The 22239-nt window shown below is 35.1% G+C and overlaps 2 protein-coding genes across 5 annotated transcripts; one reads left to right on the top strand and one right to left on the bottom strand.

Moving 5' to 3' along the window:
- The first annotated feature begins 1048 nt into the window (after positions 1-1048).
- On the top strand, positions 1049-11102 carry LOC132299374 (N-terminal acetyltransferase A complex catalytic subunit NAA10-like). Of its 4 annotated transcripts, XR_009480095.1 has the most exons (4): positions 1049-1737; positions 8719-8841; positions 9990-10074; positions 10436-11102. XR_009480095.1 is itself a non-coding variant. In XM_059795927.1 (2 exons), exon 1 carries the CDS (start codon positions 1162-1164, stop codon positions 1726-1728), a length of 567 nt encoding a protein of 188 aa, XP_059651910.1. In that variant the 5' UTR covers positions 1049-1161; the 3' UTR covers positions 1729-1737; positions 8719-11102. The 4 variants fall into 4 exon arrangements, 1 of the variants encoding a protein (XP_059651910.1); XR_009480093.1 differs by having other exon boundaries at positions 9990-11102; XR_009480094.1 differs by having other exon boundaries at positions 8719-10074.
- Positions 11103-11852: 750 nt separating this feature from the next.
- LOC132301080 (mitogen-activated protein kinase kinase kinase 20-like) lies at positions 11853-12830 on the bottom strand. The gene has a single exon (XM_059798369.1). It carries the CDS (start codon positions 12828-12830, stop codon positions 11853-11855), a length of 978 nt encoding a protein of 325 aa, XP_059654352.1.
- Between the last annotated feature and the right edge of the window lie 9409 nt (positions 12831-22239).

Here is a 22239-nt window from a genome sequence, read left to right as displayed (position 1 = left end):
TGCTTTATCTATACTTTTTTTTTTTTTTTTTTTTTTTTTTTTTGAGGTAAAATGCTTTATCTATAGTTGCTTCTTCTGTCTACAACAAAACAAGGAAAACTTCTTCTATCTATTCTCTCTTTTATTATTCCTCAATCCATCAAACCGAACATATCATTAATTTGTCTGCACCATTAACTTTTAGGGCTAAAATTTATTTTTGAGTAATGCTCTTAAGAGAGATCTCTCTTGGGAAGAGCCATAAACTCTTTTTATTTTTATTTTTTAGATGCATTAAATAATTGATTTGATTTTTCATACATCTCAAAAAACTGTTTCATTCAATGATTAAAACAGGAGAGCACATGGCTCTTCTCATAATAGAGACATGTTAAGAGCACAACTAGTTGACGAGGTTTTTTTTTGCATGCTGCACATATATATAAATTTCACAGGCACAAACTCAAGAGAAATTATTTCATGGTTACGGGCCCCATCAATGACTGATATGCAAGCAAAAAGTTGATACAAAATTGATGCATTTACTTATGTGTAAGTACATAACATACAAGCTAAATGTTGATACAAAATTGACATATTTACTTACGTGTAAGCACATAATTAGTTGAGACTCGGAGACAAACAGACACATTTACTTATATATAAGTACTTAACATACAAGTAAAAAGTTAATATAAAATTGACACATTTACTTACACGTAAATACATAACATGCAAGTAAAAAATTGATACAAAATTGTAAGCACATAATTAGTGAGACCCAATGACATATAATAATTTCTTCACTCTCTCTCCAAATTTTTAATAAATTATTAGATACCTAACACCATAAGCCCCATGGTGGTCCAATTCAGTCCCTAAAAATTCTTGTTTATTTTGTATTTTAATGACTCCACAATTTTTAGGTTTGTTTTTTTTTTTTTTGGGCCCCACAATTTTTAGTTGGAGAGTGTTATTAGATTGGACCATACAAATTGATCCGGTATCATTTAGTAATTTATCCAAATTTTCATCAAAGAAGGCCCAGCGAAATACCGATTCTTAGCCCATTAAAAGTCCAATTGTCCGAGCCTAGTCCATCGACTCAACACCACCATCGCGTGTGCACAAACTCTTCTCTGCAACAAAGAGCAAACCCTAACCGTAGGAACACAAGCAACCATGGTGTGCATACGCAAAGCCACCATAGACGACCTCTTGGCGATGCAAGCATGCAACCTCTTCTGCCTCCCAGAGAACTACCAAATGAAATACTACTTCTATCACATACTATCGTGGCCTCAGCTCCTATACGTTGCCGAAGACTACGGCGGCAAGATCGTGGGCTACGTGCTGGCCAAGATGGAGGAAGAGAGCTCCGAGAGTCACGGCCACATCACCTCCCTCGCCGTCCTCCGAACCCACCGCAAACTCGGTCTCGCCACCAAGCTCATGACCGCCGCACAAAACGCCATGGAACAGGTGTTCGGTGCCGATTACGTGTTGCTGCACGTGAGGAAGAGCAATCGGGCGGCGTTTAATCTGTATACGGAAACTTTGGGTTACAAGATTCATGATGTTGAGGCGAAGTACTATGCGGATGGTGAGGATGCCTATGATATGAGGAAGCAGCTGAATGGCAAGCACCACCACCACCACCACCACCATGGTGGTGGATGTTGCTCCGGTGAGGCGAAGAGTGGCCATGCAAAAGCGGAGTCTAAGACGGTGGCGGCATCGGCAGAGTGATGGTGAGAGGTAATTTGGGGTTATGGTTTAAATTTGTTTTTTTCGGATTGCTATTGTTCTTATTGTATAAGTAGCAAGTGGAAGCAAAGTAGAAATTGGGAATTTTGATAAATGTTTGTGCTTACGGTTTGGTATTCAATAATTTATGGACGTGATTTTTGAATTATGTGATTTTTATTTGTCTTAAATTGAGTTCTTTGGAATGAATTAGTGATTTATTTGTTTTATGTTGGATGGCTTTGTGATTTTGAAATCATGTGTGATTGATTACCTCTTAGGGCTTTCATTTGGCAAAATATCTGTGATTCTATGCTTCTATATCACTAGACAAACTGTGGACATGTGCCACACATGTGGTGGTTCAGATTTTAGGACAGTGGCGTGATACTTCCTGCCTAGTAGACCAAGTGTACATAATTGGACTCTTTATTTGGAACCGTTCGGGCTATTTGGGCAGAAGCAGCAGGACGAATGCTAAACTTTATAGAACTTATGTGCCATGCAATGTGGAAATATTGCCCAAGTATTACATTATGGTTGGAAGTGAATCTTTGATGCGGTTTTGATATCCAATAGTACAAATCCTTCAAGGATTTGGTTGACAGGGCCTATATATGGAGTTGTAATAGGATCTGTTTTATAAAGGGTGACTATAAACAAAAAATCCATGAGTATGTAAGTTCAGAATTTTTTTGTCTCACTTTTTGAAAAGGAAAAACAAAAACGAAAAAACAAAAAGAAATTTACAGTGATATTGGCACTGTAAATTTCGAACAATTTTTTTCTTCAAATAGATTTTGGAGCAAAAGGAATATAGTAACACAATAACATTGGAAGTCCAATTTGGGGTTAAGAATCTTATTGAGGAAGATGTCTGGGAGAAAGTGATTTATGGTGAGGTCTACTCCTGGAATTTGTTTATCATTGCTTTGCTGGCAAGCCTGGCATTCATTAGTTGATTTTTTTTTTTCTTTCTTTTGGGATTCAAAGAGTTTAGAATTTTTTTTTCCAGGGTTGGAGTTATTTTGCATTTGATTGTAGGACTGGAGTTTTCATAAAAATAATCCCTTCTAGATTCTATTGTAATTTGTAAGTAGGGGTCACTTATTAGTGAGTTATGAGTCTTATCATTGATGATAATATAATTTTTCTAGACCTTCTTGTAATTTGTAAGTAGGTGTATGGACACTAATTCTATGTTTGGTCGGAAAGAAGGATTGAGGAAGGATAGAAAAGAGGAGGGATAGAAGATTTTGCTTTGTTTGGTTGAAAAGAAGGGAAGAGAGGGAGGAGTAAGCAAGAAGGGATGAAGCATCTAACCCATGGCTTTCGATAAAAAAATCATCTATCCAAAAATGGGCGGAAGAGAGGATGGAAATAAGGAAAAGTTACCCTACAAATATGCTATACCAATTTTAACAGTTAATTACTTTCAAAATCACTTGTTAAATCCATAATAAAGGTATATATTGGCACTTAAAAAAAAGGGTATATTTGCAAAATGTAAAAAAAATTCATTTGCTTTCTTCCAACCTAACCAAAAAAAAAGAGAAAAAGGTGTCACCCCATCCATCCTTTCTACTATCCCTTCCATTCAACCAAACAAAAAGTAAGGGAGACACCTTCCATTCCCTTCCCTTCCTTAAGGATGCTTTATCCATCATTCCTTCTCTCCCTTCCAACCATTATTCTATCCCTCCAACCAAACGAAGCATAAAATTTTGAGATTGACTCATCATCGTCCGATTGGTAAGTGAGTCAAAATCGCTTGATCAAGTCAAAGTCTACGAATGCGGGTCCCACAATGGACACATGGCAAAATGTCAAGGTTTAAGCTTTTCATGGAAAGTTTGATAAATCAAGTTAAAATGCAAATTTATTTCCAAATAAACCGAGACAAAATCTCTTGATTTTGGAAATTTAGAGCAATCATGGTGAATTTTCAAATTAAACACTCAAGGGCCTATAAATACAACTATACAAGGCCACTCAACACTTTCTGGAAAAACACAGTTTTTTTTATTTTTTATTTTTTATAAGTATTTCTGGAAAAACACAGTTAAAAAAAAAAAAGAGACCGCTGAAGCTTTGCCAAAGCTCTGACTCATCCAACACTTGGGAAGTTTTGAAAACGAATAACAAGTATGTCACACAAGTGCCGTTCTTCGAAGACCTTCAACACTTAAGCTTCTGAAGAAGAAGAACAACAAGCGCGCTGCACGCCACGCTGGTGTCATTCTTCTTTAAATACCTTCTACACTCGAAGAATTTGAAGATGGAGAAGAACAAGCACGCCACATAAATGTCGTTTTTCTTTCAAGATCTTCGACCCACCGTTTGAGATGAAGCTTCGTCTGCCCTAGACAGGAAATTCAGTTAAGCCTTCTTCAATTTCAAAGATTTGAGGATAGCTCATCACCACCGGTTCAAGATCAAGCTCCCCTTACTCCGAACATCAAGGAGATTGAATTAGAGGAAGATTCCTGATGGTACAAGAATTGACCATAGAGAATTGCCATTTTCTAAAATTAATTTTATTAATTATTTGTTCATCATTTTCGTTCCTAGATTTTCGGGCATGGCATGTCCCAGTGGGAACAGTAGGTTTGTACACACAAATTTCGAGTCCCAAATCTAGGACCAAACACATGGACAGTAATAATCAAGAAATGGATACAATTTTCAGTGATTGATTCTTTTACAACAAAGAGTCTTCCTCTCATTAAATCTCCTTGGAATATCTGGTGCAAGGTCTGCAAAGAGCTTGATGTTGAAAGGATTATTGAAAGTTGTTCAAGATTGAAGAAGACTTGAACGGATTTGGGCTCGTAAAGATGATGTCCAACAATGTAATGAAGGTCTTCAAAGAAGAAACGGCACAAGAGTGGCAAGCTTGTTGTTCTTCGGCTTTAGAACTTCGAATGTTGGATTTCAATGAGTTTCATCAGTTACTTAGTATGTGTGTTAACACCCCCGCCCCGCCCCCCCCCCCACCCAAAAAAAAAAAAAAAAAAAAAAAAAAAGGTTCGGTGGCCTTGTATTTATAGGCAAAGGGTGGAGGGTTTAATTTGGAAACTGCCTAATGATTGCTCTAAATTTCCAAAATCAAAAGATATTTGTCTCTTTATTTGGAAATAAATTCGAATTTGATTTATCAAACTTTCCATGAAAAACTCGAACCTTGAGATTTTGCCATGTGTCCAGGATCTACATTTGTAGACTTTGAGTTGGTCGAGAGATTTTGACTTATTGACCAATCGGATGGTGATGAGCCAAATTCAAAATTTTAGTGTCTACAAGGTGCTCACTTATTGGTTAGTTATGAGTCCTATGACTGATTATAAAGTATTTTACTTTTCTAGTTTTTTTTTAATAATCTGATTTGCCGCACAACAATTCAGTATTAATGATTATATTTTAACTATGCAATTGAATATTAAGTTTGAATTATTTTGGTATTTTGATGTTGTGCAATTGATATGATGCAAAATGCTGTTTGTATTTAAGTATTTGAAGATACTCTATGGCATGCTATTTTCACTGAAGGTGTGAATGACATCTATTGAAGTGCATAAAATATGGAAGTAGTATGAGATGCTAAGCTGTGAAGACATTAGTCATACTAGCTTTTTATGGTCCAAGGACAGCAGAAAAATGTGTTTTATGGATTTTTTGCTGATCCGAGCAAAAAGGGCAAAGGGAAGGTTGGACAGAGGTTTACCTTGTACTAAATCCCAAATCTTAGGAGGAAGAAGCTATACTTTTCTGCTTTCTTTGGCCTCTAGGGCCTGTATGATCCAGATTGCCAAATCGTCATGGGAAACTCACTGTACACCCCTCCCTCTCCCAGACATTCTTTATTCAATCCTGATATGCAAGTTTTCTGTTGGAGTGAATTCTATAGTCTACCTATTTCCAAGCCAAAATTTAAATGATCAATTGTGAAAATCTTGATGGGGTTACCATCATCCGGATAACGCCACCTCTGGAAACTCACTGTACACCCCTCCCTCCCCAGCAGACATTCTATATTTCTTCCATATCCATGTAAAGGGTGGCTAATATAGTGCAGGGAAATCATCTGACCATCTGAGCAGGAATAGTTGTTTTCCGTAACCCAGCAAACTGGCAGGTCATTTTTTGTTTTTGTTTTTGTGGGATGGTGGTTCTTTTTTTTTCTCCCTAGTTTGGTAAAATGAGCTATGGGCTCGAACCAACCCTCACCTCCCATTTGGAAAGGAGAGGTTATACCAGGTGGTGTTTCCATGGGAACTTGTCAGTCCCTCAGCTTGTGTCTTTCTCCACTCCCATGGTTTTTTAGGGTATTAATTCTTTCCATTCAGTTTGAGAAACTATAAATTGGTCTGGAAAAAATTTAAACTGTTTGAAATTGCTGGCCTCTCTGTACTAAATACAGGTTGCAATGAGGTTCCAACAAAATGTTTGGCTTCTGGCAAAGCACAGTCTATTTCAAACTAGTTAGATGAAATGCGTCACATTCTCTTTGTTCAAGTAAACATGCCACCCTACTTGGGTGGCTCAGCAAGCTGATATTGTTTATCCTGGTAAGAGAATACCATTAGCATATCTTTTGGGTCTAAAGTCTTAATTGTTTGAGTCTATACCTCGAATAGCCTGTTGGAGAATTTACAAACCTATCAGGTTAGACTTTAGATGGTGTCATGTTTGTCTCTTAATCTATATATCAGGGGTTTAGTCGCTTTGTTGCCTTTGTATATCTGGGGCTTAGTCAGGCTGACACTCTTAATTGCCTAAAAAATTCCAAAGCAAATAAAAGGTTTTAGAAAATCTTTGAAGTTGTTTGGGACCTCACATCTAACTCGGGAAAAGGCTTTAGAATTTTCCATGTGCAAAATCCATGTAATTGGATGATTTTCAATTGTATAATTCAATAGCTTTATTTTGCTTTTCCTTTCTCCTATGAGAAACCATCCATATGATAACATTTTAACCTGGTGTGTAGAAGTTTGGCAGCGATAAGGTCAATTCTGATTCTCATTTTAATCTTCTATAATAACTATTAATTTTCGGGAAATGAAGGTTACGCTGTTTAATTGGCGATCCATCGTAAGATACTAAGAGCGATGGTGGGTTGTTGGTAACACACAAATTGTGTGTGATTTGTGACATAGAGAGAGAGATGAGGAATGCTTTGAGCTATCTGTCCAATGCACGGGTAGCTCAATTGGTAAGGCCTTTGGAGGTATTTTCCTTGGGGTCTTTGGTTTGAGTCTCATCGAAGGTGGTTGAAATGATGCGCGTGGTTTTTTTGGTGATTGTGTGCGTTCTTAGTTTGCAAACTATCCAAAAGTCTAAATTGGCTAACGAATGGGTAGATTCTTTGTTACTTAAAAAAAAGATCTATCCAATCTTATCCGTCTCACATTCCATATAAAATTCATTTCTTCGATAATGGATGGAAACTGAATAACCATCACTGGAATGACTATTCAAAGCGCTGTGCCTAATGACCTTAATGGAATTGTAGATTGCTAACTACGCGTAGCAAAGTGAGGTAGACCCTACAATCAAATAGAAATTAATCATACAAAATTGCGTTACTTTTTGATTTTTGTGTTTTAAGGGAATTATTCACGGGGTAATTGGATGATGAGTCACCCCAAGATATCAACAAAAACCTGAACCCACTTTTCTTCTCCAATCACTCGTATCTCTTAGGTCATTTTCAACCCTATTTACCTTTTGATAAGTGTTCAACTCTATGTCTTCTGATAAGTGGAGGCCCCACTGGTCAATTATAGTTATTAAAAGAAAATACATGAACACCAGCAACTTTAAGGAAATTTTCATAAACTGAAGTACAAATTTTCAAAGATAAGATGGTATGCAATTGTCCCAGTTGTTGTCCTCGTAGTTCCTCTAGTACTGTTGTAACTTATAACTGATTTCTCTTTCAAGTGGTTGGGCGATATGTAGGTGAAGATGAGGGAAAAGAGTGGTTCGGCTTGGTCAGACTTCATTTTTTCAGCAATTTCAGTTGTATCAGCATCATCATTGTCATCCTTGCCTTTTATCCCATGTGAATGGGGTTGGCCACATGAATTCTCCTTTTCCAATTTTTCCTATTATACACTATGTTTCTTCTTAAGATTTAATATTCTAAAATATTTTTTAGTTACTTTATCCCTTGTAAGTTTTGGCCGGCCTTTTTGTCGTTTACCTTCAACAATTTTCAGTTGTATTGGAATATAAATTCCATGACATTTAAGTTGAATTGCTCTTTTGCAAATTGGCTATGTGGAACTCGCAATTGGCTTTTATCTTGAGGTAAACAGACACATTTAAATGACCAGGACTTATGGCAGCACAAATGATAATATTATTAAGGCCAACACTTCCCGTGGTTCTTATAATTTTTACTCATGACTGCAATTATTCACTCAAAGTGGGTTCAATGTATATATTCTTTCTCTGTGCATGTAACAAGCTGAAGTGGGTAGACCTAGAACACCACAACTGAAGGTGGTTTACTCTGAAGCAGAAATACTATGTATTAAGCTTTACAAATGCATTTAAATGCTCAGACTACAGGCGTATTCCTGCAACACACCCAAATAAAGGTTCCTTATATGTGTTTCCCTGTCGCATAAACTGTTGTTTCATTCATGCCATTTTTGGCATGTTTAGACACATCCAGTGACTGACTTATGAAGAACTCAGTGGGGACAGCCGACCCCACTGATATTTATTTATTTATTTAAATTACCTATAAAATTTATGAAAATCTTAAAAATGCCTCCTCAAAATTTCTGATGGTACGTTGTTCAAGGCGCCCCCTCTCATATAATTCTCTGGGTCTGTCACTGGACACATCTTTCTTGTATGACAGTATTGGATTAAGAGAATTTGTTTTGTTCTTTAATCTTGATAAGAGGTAAGGTGGGAAGCAATTTGTTCCATGATTTTTACATAATCAGTTTAATGTACTGCACATATTCCTTTTTGCAGAATGCATCTTGGGCCAGTGACATGCTCATCATTGAGTGATGATCGGTTGATTATTAGTGGTTCCTCAACTGGTGGTATCACAATATAAGGTCTTTCAACTGGTCAGCGGGTAGCTACCCTAAGGTCAAGTGATTCAGCCGGTTTTATGACATTCCTTCTCTGTGATAGTTTTAATTGTAATTGCATATCTGCTATGCTTATACTTTGTTTCAAATATACACACACACGCATAATATGTACCCTTTCCTCCATCTCATATTGTATGCCATTTCTTCCCAGTTGCCAGCATTATGAATTCACATTCAAGTGAAAACTAGAAGCTTTGAAAGAATTCAAATTCAATTAAGAAGGCAATTAATATTTTTTACAACAGTATGTAGTTTTGTTTTTTGAAGTGAATATCTATTCCGGGCATTTGTAAAAAAATACAAAAAAATAGATAAATTATATAGATCTGTGGAGTTTTGCATCTTTAAATAAGAAAGAGAAGAATCCTATATGTAGAAATCGATGACACGAAGCATGCAGATGAGGAAATTTTCCAAGGAAATTAAAGGAAGGGATACTAACTCGATGCACCAGCTATAACTTAAACCCCACACACACAAAGGACTTGTAGCGGGTAAAAGTGGCTCCTTGATGAACAATCAAAGAAGCACCACTTCTGGCTTCTAAAATTTAGTTGGCAGTCTTTGATTCTTACCAGTCATGATATGGCTAGTTTTCTCTCTCTTTTCCCCTATTTGTGGTTATAAAAATAGTGGACACAGTGCAAACACACCCAATATAGCACATTTTTTGACCTTGGGACCAATATTTGATACCTCTTATACACGTTAGAGGGAATATTTCTTCTCTTTCTTGCTTCATTTAGGCATTGCTCAAGAGTTGCATCGGTTGGGCTTGCGGAGTTGCCATGTTTTCATCGTCCTGTTATGTTTATATAATAAAATTTATATTTGTTTATTTATTTCTGATGTGTGTGGGTGTGTGTGTGTGTTTTTTTTTTTTGGTAAATAATATATTTGTGATGAATCGCTTCCTCAAATCTAGTATATATTCTTCTGTTCATATTGAATATTTAACATTCTTCATCAATCGATAAAAGTCTAGAGTTCCTTTACAATAAGGTTTTGTAGATTTTTGGTGTTTCTTGTAAATCTATATTGTGGGATGGATATCTGGTTGTAGCTGGGTATTTGCTAAAACATATGAAGGCATTGTATATTGTGATAACATGGTATGATTTGTTTTTCAACTTCTCGTTACAGGGCATTAGGACCTTGTATTTCAACTCTTCTTCTCATTTACTGTTTGATGGATCAACTGCAGGATATGCTTCTTGTTGGACCTTAGGTATGCTTAACTGATAAAAACTATGCATGCTATTTCATGGAATCGAGTTCTCTTAAGAGCTAATTTTGTTGCAAAACCATTATCTCAAACTAATGCCTAGATGCATATTATTGCTAATTCTGAAAATGAAACTATGCTAAATAAGCAGTATATTTGATTTATCCTCTATTGCCTAATATTTACAATGACTAAGCGTTGAGGAAATTGTTTTTGTGGGGACTGAGGAGGTATTTAAACATGCAATCAAGGTGTTAGCCTTAAGATTAATCTTCATTGCTCATAGAAAGCGAAATTTAGTAATATGCTTATCTGAACTTGGTAAATTCTAGCTAATTTTATTCAAGTCTTTGCTGTCTGATAGTTTCTGAAGTTTCTTGATGATTGTTATGCTGGATGAGTTGTAAATTTGGCAAGTTGACCTTGTTCCGTTACATTGCCGGACAATGAGAAATCTTTGGGAGACGCAATGTTTTATATTCTATGCATCACCTGCAAATTGATAGATCAACAACATTAGTTACTGGTGGAATAGATGGTGTGGTTCATGTATTGGATGAGAACACGGGTGAAGTATATCCATGGTGCATTTTGTATGGAAGTAAAAGGTGTGTATGGAGTCACTGAACGGAAGCTAGTGCAGCAGATGCCCCCATTGATCTCATTCCTGGAACTTGTCGACCTCCGATCAGGTGCTTGGCTGTTGGAATGCAGAAGGTTCTCATCGCACACAATGGCAAGTGCATCAGAATAAGGAAATTCAAAGCATAATCAGTATCACCTCTTCTGGTGCGGATTTGTGATCAATGAAGTTTAAAGATGACGGACAACCATTGGAAGAAAAAACAGCAAGAAGAAATAAGATATGAATAGTGACTAAAAGTTTTCAAATGATTTATGTTTACTGGCCAGTCTTCTTATCAGTTGTATTACCCATAACTTGTATTTTTTCGTATTCCGTATATGCATTATTGTCAAATTTATGTCACCTCTCTATTATGGTTAAATTAGTAAAATGATTCATATTATAATTTAGTTCACTAAAAACCTAGCTTCTGCCGCATTTATTGTGGAAGTGTTCTGCAGCTACTGCCAAACACGTTCATTATCACACTATAAATAGTGCAAAAGCCATAGTGACGTAAATTAAATTAAATATGTGGCTGAAGTCATTTGATGACTTCATTATTAAATAGAGATTGATCAATCAGATTAGTGTATATATATATATATATATATATATATATTTATTTATTTATTGTAAGAGATCAAGTGTACTTGCTAGTTCCATAATAAAAATTCAATCCATAACTCGAGAAAATTGGGATCTGAACACTTAAACCACTATGCATTCTCAGCATAGTTTTGTGCAAGGCACAAAATATGTATCTCATTCAGCGTTTTTTTGATCGATACCATCAGAATTAAAATTCTTTTCCATTCCATTATTAACCTTTTGCCACATTAATCTTGAATACATGCAGTAGTAGTGTTTTGCAGCTACTTTCAAACCGATCATGATCACAACATTGAACGAGATCAAATAATGTACATCAAATACACATGATAAAAATCAATTCAATCCATAACCCAAAAGAAAATTGTGATTGGAAACACCATTTACTTCTTCATTTTAAAGTTTATGAACAGAGAAAATTGATCACTGTGCTGATCGAACAACTTTAATCAAACAGATTAATTATATACATGTACGTTTGAAAGAATCTAAGTATACACATTAGTATACAACATGAAACTAAAAATCAATTCAGTCCAAAACCCTAGCTTGGGGCAACTGCATGAACACCCTTTAGCTGTTGATTGATTAAAAGAGAACTGATCAACTCTGCGTCGTGCCGGTTGTTGAAGGGATGGAGTTGAACAAGTTTAGAAGCTTTTTTCAAAGATGATGGCAGTGGCTGGTGTTCAACCATAAATGGATGATTTAAGAGCATCTTTGCAGTCCATCTCTCACTTGGCTCCCTCACTAGACACCTTATCAAGAAGTCGGTGGCGTTGGCAGAAAATCCCTCTGGTATCTCCGGCTCTTCTTCTCCTCCGAAACCAATCTCAAAGAGCAGATCATTCAAATCTCCATCAATATTACTCCATACCGGCTTTCCGGTGAGCATCTCCACCATAACGCAGCCGAGAGACCAAATGTCCATTGGTGCTTCATTCAAGCCTAATGCAACTGACTCCGGCGATGTGTAGAGAGGTGTCCCTCGATAATCATCAAGCCCACCACTCACATATATATCACCCTTTCCAGCCCTCTTCGCCAGTCCAAAATCAGCTATCTTAACAAGATTATTTTCGACCCCACATCGACATGGTACTGATGATGTAGGAAACACAAGGATATTAGCGGGCTTGATATCACAGTGAACAAACCCTTTCTCATGAATGTAATGCAGTCCTTTAAGGATCATTCGGCTGTAAACCCTAACTTCTGGTTCTGACAACTTGCCGCCGCGTTTCTTGATCAGGTCTTCCAAGGTGCCTCCCGGTGCATATTCCAGGAAAAGATTGTAATATTTTTCATCTTTTGCAATCATCTCCTCGAATCCAAAACAACGAATGATCTCCGGACAACCTTTCAGAATCTGTAGAATGATTTTTTCTCGTTGCAGCGAGGCCGATTTTGAGAAAACCGATGATTTAATGGCGATGGGTGGAAGGGTAGGGAAGGTTGCAAGGTACACAATACCGTACGTTCCACTGCCAAGAACCTTCTCTATCTTCCACTGTGTCGCCATTGATGGAGTGAATCGAAGGTTCTTGCCCGGGATAAGTTGATATATATATAATGCAATGTATATATATATATCTTAGTTTCCTAATTGATATATATATATATATATATATATATATATATATATAGTGGTTTCCTTAATTGGCCGGGACCGACTTGATACTTCGAGATTAAGTTATAAGGAAATTAATTGTTTTGTCTGGAAAAAAAATCATCTCTGATTTATCTCTGTTAGATATATTATGTTTTTGACAGGACAAAAAATAATAATAATACTAAACAAAAACTAAAGAAGTAAATAAGGTTTAAAAAAAAAAGAAAAAAGAAGAAGTTAAATTTATAGTATAAAGGGTATTTGTTGTATTTTAAAATAAGAAATGATGCATTAATTATTTTATAAATTTTTTTGTCATTTTCTCTAACACAAAAAGGCAAGTGAAGTACAAGTGTAGAAAAAATGAAGTTCCTCTTTCTTTTTTTGAGATTATCAAAATTATGTTTTTTATCGTTTTTTCAGTCTAAAGCACAAATATGGATCTATCCCTAATACCTGAATTCTTGTAGTGTAATTTGTGTTTCTTACGAAACTCAAATATATATGCAAATTTCCATTATTTAGTATGCAACAATAATATAACTCAAAAAGGAAGAGCAAAGTAGGGATGCATGAATGTTAACTCATATATATGGATTTAAGTGAATATAGTTGTGGTATTTGATGGAACCGTATTCGTTGAAAGGAGGGGAGTTGTGGAAGCTTGTTGATTTTTTACAACCGAGTTTTTATGGTGAGTTTTGCCTCTCCTAAAAAGTCTACGTTCAACCTTTGCATACCCTAGAAACACAATTTATTTTATTTTTAAAAAATCCTGCATTTGTCTTAACACAATTAAAACCTATAGCAACAACATCAATCTCAAAATCCGACACCAAGTTTCACATAAAACCAAATAAAAAAAAACTGATAAGTAATGAGAATAGATTTAAGATATAAGTAAATATTTGGTGCATATGATAAAATATGTGACTCCACAAAGTATATATTTACCATGCAGGAGATGAAACAAGAAGTTTGCTGATTACCCAATTGTACGTTATCCATTGACGAAAGCTTGAAAGGAAGGTTGATGGCTTTGATGGTGTAAGAATATTAGGGTTTTCTTTTGGAAAGTATATTAGGGTTTTAGTTTCCTAATTGGATTACAAAGACCTATAATGATACAATAGTGATGACGTGGAGATTAAGCTACTTCAACTATCACAACTTTATTTATTTATTACCAAAGTCTTCTAGCCTAGTAAGTAACACCTAACATGTTCCCAAAAAAAAAAAAAAAAAAACTTCATTTATTTATTAGGGAGCCATATTCATAATCCACTTTACTTCAATTTTTTTCTTTTAAATAAATGACATAAAAGTCCCTAAATTTATTAATACATCATCTTCTTAATTTTTTTTTTTTTTACATTCTTTATTTACTCTAATACTTTCTTTTTTCTTTTATTTTTATTTTTATTTTTCTGTGAGAAGAAATTTACTCAGTTGAAATTACTAGCATGATGGATTAGTGTTAAACTCAGTTATCACTATTCATCAAAGCAAAATTAGAGAACAAAAGGGTAAAAAAAATATCGGAGACAAAATTGTGTGTAAGAGAGACTAATAAGATCTAGCCAAAGATTTAATTTGGCTTTTATGGTACTTTGATTGCAATTATTGTGTATCATTAGATGAAGGATGCTGCAGCTGTTATCCTGGAAAAAATTGAAATCAGTGCTACCACATGAGGGATTATTGTCTCAACCGGATTAATGTTTATTCCTCATAATTTTTTTTATTTTTTTTTATTTTTTAGGCGGGGAGAAAGTATAGACCGGGAAAAAAAAATAGTTTTATTTATTTAGTTATTGGTTGAGAATTTATTTATTTGTGTTAATGTGTCTTATGTGATAATTATTTTTAGTAGGTAATGATGCAATTAAATTTTATAATAATAATAATAATGAATTAGAAAGAAAATAAGAGAAAATAAAAGAGAATTGAATAATGTATATAGGTTATATATGTATACTCTGTGCCCAGGTAATGTTGTTTGATATTTTGAGGACAAATTTTTTTTTTAAGGCGGGGAGGATGTAGAGACCAGGAAATTTTATTTATTTAGTTATTGGTTGAGAATTTATTTATTTGTGTTAATATGTCTTCATGTGATAATAATTTTTAGCAATTAATGATGCAATTAAATTTTATAATAATAATAATAATGAATTAGAAAGGAAATAAGAGAAAATAAAAGAGAACTGAATAATGTATATAGGTTATATATGTATACTATTGTGCCCAAGTAATTTTTTTTTTTTTTTTAAGTTAAAGGGTAAGCATTTGTATTAATATCTAAAAGAATATACATAAGGTCCAAGTAGGGCAACAGCAACTGCCATAGGCAGGAAGCAAGCCCAGAGGCTCAATACAAGCAAGCTCAAAACAGTAGCATTGGACACATTAGTGATAGAGAAATGAGGATTAGCAAAGCAGTCCCTTGAGTTGTGATAAATGCTGTAACAACAACATTTAGTCATAGGCAAGAGAATGAGCATTGGCAAAGCAGCAACCCTTAGTGAATAGCTTCTGTAAGTCCTCCACTTTATCAATTTTTCTCAAGTCATTTGCTTTTCTAACGCTGATTGAAGCAAGCCTTTCTCTAATACACTTTTTGATGAGATTAATGATGTAGGGAGGAGAAGATGAAGTGTTTCTGAAAGCTCTGTTGTTTTTTTCCATCCAAATGAAGTAAAGTGCAGCAGAGAGTAACAACCTAGCTATGTAAAATAAAACCTTTTGATCTCCAGTTAGCTGAGCACCACAAGATCAAATCAGTCCAGTTTGGTGGTTAATTGAATATAGAATCCTGCCGAGTGTTGAACAATGGTCCAGATCTCCTTTGAGAACTTGCATTGAAAGAATAAGTGATCAGGTGATTCATTATTGGCCAAGCAGAGAAAACAAGCATTTGTGTGGTTTGTGCATCATTGATTTCCTGTCAAGTGTGCTTAACCTACCTTTTATGGCAAGCCAAGCAATGAAACTATGCTTGGGGATATGGTGTTTGAACCATATGATATGGTACCAAGGGAAGATGAAAGTGGGAGGAAGGACGTATCTACATGTATGAGCAAGAGAGAAATTATCATTTGGTGAGGGCAACCAAATGATTGAATCTGTTTCCTTTGATGGAGTTGGTAGCTCTTGGAGTTGTGAATGGAAATTTTGTGATTGGAAAAATGGAATGTGAGCTACGGCTGCTGGAACTACCTAATGATTAAAGGAAATTAGACTATCAACTTTAACTCTCAAGTCCAATTGAAGAATTTTCCCATCATTAAGGTTGAGCTGGTTCAGGAGTGGTCCATTTGGCAACCAATAATCCAACCACATTATTTTATCTGTACCCTTCCCCGCCCTATGCTTCAATAAGCCCTTTGCCATATCCCTTAGTTTCAGCAATTTTCTCCATAAGCCTGAGCTTAAACCTGAAGCTTTAACAAACCAAAAGCTCTTATTCTTAATAAGGTACTTATAAGACCTTGCAACCCAAAGATTCTCCTTTCTAGCAAAGAGCTTCCATATATGCTTAAGGTTAGCAATGTTGTTTGTCATTTCTAAGTTTGGAAACCCTAAACCTCCATTAATCTCGGGTCTACAAACTACCTCCCAAACAACTTAATTTAGCACATGATCTCTTCAACTCTGGACCAGACCACAAAAATCTCATCAAAATTTGATTCAATTCATCAATAACCTTCTTTGGTAAAACAAATGTTTGAGCCCAATAAGATTGCATTTAGCTTTAATAAGAATAGCTCTCCCACCAAGGGAGAGGAACCTGGATGTCCATCTTTTCACCCTTGCCCAGGTAAAGTTGCAAGTTCTTTTGGGTTGGAAACTAAAGGCATGTGTTTTTTTTAAATAATATATGTATATATATTATGTGCATAGTCTGTCTCGGTGTGTGCGAGCGCATGTGAATTGCTGGACTATTTGTATATGCATACACACATGGTGCATATGGGTTACCTGAGGCTAAGTGGACTCATTATGTTTAGATAAAGTAAGAAAAAAAAAAAAACAACAAAAGGATTTGGCCGGGCTTGCCTCGTCGTACGTGTCAGGTAAGTAAAAATGGGTTAAAGAAGTATAAAAAACCAAAACTATCATCTTCCAACAAAACTATATATATATATTCCATTATAAAGAAAATGAAATTAAAAAAAATAAAAATGGAGAAGAATTTTAACGACATGTAGTATATGATGTCAAAAAATACAAAAAAACCACAGACATGTTGTGCTAGTCATTAAAGGCATACATCAACAATTTTATAGTAACGTTAAAATGCCACGTACGAGATATTTAAAAATTACGTGTTAAGTCATCAATGTTTCAAAGCAACGGTTATTTAACTATTTAACGACCTGATATTTTAGTATTGACAACTTTTAATGCTTGTCATGGATAGTATAAACTTTTCACGATTTCTTCAATAAAAGCATGCGTCTACTTGTCTTGTGAATCCGCATGTAATTAAAAGCCTTTTTTTTTTTCTTATAGTGCTCATGTCTAAAAATGGTTTTGGAAAGCTTAAAAAAATGTATAATTTCATAAATTACTTTTTACTGTTGTCTGAAAACAAATTTATTTATTTTTATTCTAATTCTCGAGAATAGTTGAAACAAGGCCCAAAACTGGTTCACATATCCTGCTGAAAGAAAGATCTTCTTGTTCACACCATAGCTTCCAGTTACAAGAAGCCTTGAACAAGTCTATTGTTTTTCATCAACAGGAATGAAAAATCATAATGTTAACCCTTTGAGAGTGGGCAGTGTAACAATTCTAATTTTGGTGACGGAAACAAATCCATCTTGAACTTTTGGGCATGTACATGTGGCTCAACGGATATTTTTTTAATCCTAATTGGTACTCACATACACATATCTCCACTGATGCTCAAACCCCTGATTTCTCTACAAACTATCTCCCAAGCAACTTAATTTAGCGCATGATCTTTTCAACTCCGGACCAGACCACAGAAATCTCATCAAAATTTGATTCAATTCATCAATAACCTTTTTTGGTAAAACAAATGTTTAAGCCCAATAAGATTGCACTTAGCATAGAATTGATGTAATAAGAATAGATCAACAAATGTTTGAGCCCAATAAGATTGCATTTAGCATATAATTGATTTAATAAGAATAGATCAACCTGGATGTCCACCTCTTCACTCTTGCCCAGGTAATGTTGCGAGTTCTTTTTGGTTGGAAACTAAAGGCATGTGTTTTTTTTAATAATATATGTATATATATTATGTGCATAGTCTGCCTCTCTGTGTGTGCGCGCATATGAATTGCTGGACTATTTGTATATGCATACACACATGGTGCATATGGGTTACCTGGGCTAAGTGGACTCATTACTTATGTTTAGATAAAGTAGGAAAACAAAAAAGAAAAAGGGATTTGGCCGGGCTTGCCTAGTCGTACGTGTCAGGTAAGTAAAAATGGGTTAAAGAAGTATAAAACAACAAAACTATCATCTTCCAACAAAACTATATATATGGAATATATATATATATAACAATATTCCATTATAAAGAAAATGAAATTAAAAAAAATAAAAATGGAGAAGGAGAAGGATTTTAACGACATGTAGTATATGATGTCCAAAAAACAAAAAACCACAGACATGTTGTGCTAGTCGTTAAAGGCATGCATTAACAATTTTATAGTCACGTTGTTAAAATGCCACGAACGACATATTTAAAAATTATGTATTTAGTCATCAATGCTTCAAAGCAACGGTTATTTAATTATTTAATGACCTGATAACTTTTAATGCTTGTTGTGTATAATATAAACTTGCCGTGTGAATTCGCATGTCATTAAAAGCCTTTTGTTTTTTCTTGTAGTGCTCATGTCTAAAAATGGTTTTGGAAAGCTTAAAAAAAAATGTATAATTTCATAAAACTACTTTTTACTGTTGTCTCAAAACAAATTTTTTTATTTTTATTCTAATTCTCGAGAATAGTTGAAATATGGCCCGAAACTGGTTCACATATCCTTCTGAAAGGAAGATCTTCTTGTTCACACCATAACTTCCAGTTACAAGAAGCCTTGAACAAGTCTATTGTTTTTCATCAATAGGGATGAAAAATCATAATGTTAACCCTTTGAGAGTGGCAGTGTAACAATTCTAATTTTGGTGACGGAAACAGTCCATCTTTAACTTCTGGGCATGTACATGTGGCTCAACGGAATTTTTTTTAATCCTAGTTGGTACTCACACACACATATTTCCACTGAGGCTCAAACTCCTAACCTCTTTTTGAGAAGTAAAAATTTGGTACCACTATGCCCGTGTTGGACGGACTTTTTTTGTTCTTGTGATTTGGGCTCACACTCTACAGTTACTATTCTTCACACTTTTAGTCCTTCACATCATTTACCTGACAGTCATGCTGCTAGCACAAAAGTCATTACCAACAAAAATGGTATGCTTTTTCAATATATATATATATATATATATATATAATATATGAGCTTTGTATTTTTTAAGACACAATAACATCACTATTAATACCATTCAAAAAAATAATAATAACATCACTATTAAATTGGTATATTGGAGGAAATCAATAATGAATGACTGTTTTTCTACCATACTTACAAACTCTACCATTTCTACTTCGATCTTCGGGTTGAATCTTCTGGTAAGTGGGGCACTTGTTCTCTGAAAACAATCTGAAATAGAATAAGATAAAACACGTCCTCAAAAATCTCGTTGGAGCAAAGGTTTAGGTTGATGGTCTAATTGGGTTGATGGCTGATGGCTTCTATACATAAATGGCGCTGAGTGTCTTTATATACGCATTAGGGTTTAATTCGTTTTCTAATACGAACACAAATAATGAATTATACCATAGTGATCCTAACAAGATGATATTAAGCTAAATTAAGTTTATGTTTGTTTGGATGTAAAATGTTTTTTAGTTTTTAAATCCTAAAATATTTAAAAAGAAAATAATATATATTTAAACCTAATAAAAATAATTTATTCATCAATTTTTAAATTATTATTTTACATGCTCCGACTAAGAAATAAAAATCAATTTTTAACTAATTATTTTACAATTAGTTTTACTAGATTCATATATATATATACACCCTAGTTCAAAGTATGCTCACTTTCTCATATATGTTTGCCAAAGCTATGGAAGCATCTTTTACTACTTCTTAAAGCTAGGTTAAAAACCAGAAAACAAGCTTGGGAAACATATATCAAACTAATTTTTCCTTTGTAAGAATATAAAAAATTATGTTTTCTATTCTCTATATGTTTTTTTTTTATAGGTAAAAAGGTAAGCTTTGATAAATAAAAGGAGAATGTACAATAGGTCCATTAAGGACATTACAAGCCAAAGGCTATGACAACAAGTGTTGCCACAGAATCACCAAAGAAGATAGCAAAACATGATACAACATCTATACATTTCTAATACACCACAACTGCTTTTCAAGAATGTAAATTGTTCCACCTGGCAATTTCAAATCTGTTTTTAATATCTCCTAATCTCAACAATCATATATTAGCAAATACCATCTAATCAATTAAGAACCAGGCCTAACCATTTACATACGAACAACCTTGAAGAAATAACTGGTGGAGAGCTTCAGGAGATCCAATCTTCCTAATTTCTGAACCAGACCTTAGTTTAAGGGATGTAAACCTTGCTCTGATGCAACCCTTGATTAGGTGGATGATGTGAATAGCTGAGGCTGCTTTGTTTCTGGATGCTCTTGCATTCCTCTCCTGCTAAATGAAGTAGATGGCACTTGAAAGAAGCAGCTTGTGTGTAATGAAATGGTTCTGTGTCCATGTTGCTGAGCACCATGAAATCAGTTCTCTCTAATTGTTAGGATTGATGTAGAAGCCTGCAACATGCTGAATGAAATTCCAAATGAGGTTACTGTATAGATATTTGAAAAAAGAAGTGATCCACAGATTCTTCAGCTGATAGGCAAAGGTAACATGCATTGGTATAGTGTTTCTTCTGCATTGGTTTAGTATCCAGTGTTGCTAATCTCTCCTTGAGGGCAAGCCAAGTAATAAAACCATGCTTTGGGATGTGGTGTTTGAACCATATAAGCTGGACCCAAGCAAAAACCAAAGAAGGAGTTGTAAAGTAATCCATAGTGAGTCTGTGAGAGTAATCCTTTGTTGAGCTTGGAAGCCATTCCACATGATCTGGACCAGTGGTTGGAAGGGGCAAACTAATGAGTTGTGTATTGAAGTCTTGACTTTGGAAGAATGGGATATGATGTAGTGAGCTGGGGATGGTCCACTGATGGTTGAAAATTAGGCTATCAACTGTGATTTGGGGATCCAGTTAAAGAATTTCCACATCATTGAAGCCAAGTTGAATTGTAATGTGACCATTCAGGAGCCAGTAGTCATTCCATAAGCTTGTGCTCTGCCCAGCTCCAATCCTGTGCTTAACCAAGCCTTTTGCCATACTCCTCAACTTAAGCAACCTTCGCCAAAATCCTGAACTGTTGGAAGAAGCTTTGACAGTCCAAATGGATTTGTTTTTAATAAGGTACCTATAGGTCCATGCCACCCAAAGACTATCCTTTTTAGAACACAGTCTCCACAAGTGTTTGAGACTTGACACTCTATTTGTGAGCTCAAGGCAAGGAAACCCAAGACCACCAAACCTTTTTGGCTTGCAGATGGTTGTCCAAGCAACTTTAGCACCAGTCTTCTTGAGATCAGTTCCAGACCAAAAGAAACATCTCAAAATTTGATTGATTTGATCAATAACTTTCATGGGAATTAATTTTTTTTACAACAGTATGTAGTTTTGTTTTTTGAAGTGAATATCTATTCCGGGCATTTGTAAAAAAAATACAAAAAAATAGATAAATTATATAGATCTGTGGAGTTTTGCATCTTTAAATAAGAAAGAGAAGAATCCTATATGTAGAAATTAATGACACGAAGCATGTAGATAAGGAAATTTTCCAAGGAAATTAAAGGAAGGGATATTAACTCGATGCACCAGCTATAACTTAAACCCCACACACACAAAGGACTTGTAGCGGGTAAAAGTGGCTCCTTGATGAACAATCAAAGAAGCACCACTTCTGGCTTCTAAAATTTAGTTGGCAGTCTTTGATTTTTACCAGTTGTTGATGACCGCGCCACGATAGCTGATTAAGTGGCGCCATCTCTGCAACATAGGCACAACTGGCCAGTGCTAACCTGGCGTGTCCATGATGGATTAGGTATTTTCGAGCTACCTATCCGATAACTGAACTCACTGGTCGAGGAAGGGGTCGTTACCCTTCCTACACTG

The sequence above is a fragment of the Cornus florida genome, unplaced genomic scaffold, assembly GCF_030987335.1.
Source record: "Cornus florida cultivar Cherokee Brave unplaced genomic scaffold, ASM3098733v1 CherokeeBrave_3.0.0_Hap2_Chr03, whole genome shotgun sequence".
Taxonomy (NCBI): domain Eukaryota; kingdom Viridiplantae; phylum Streptophyta; class Magnoliopsida; order Cornales; family Cornaceae; genus Cornus; species Cornus florida.
Note: the sequence above shows the minus strand (reverse complement) of the source record. Positions and strands in the feature narration are given on the sequence as shown.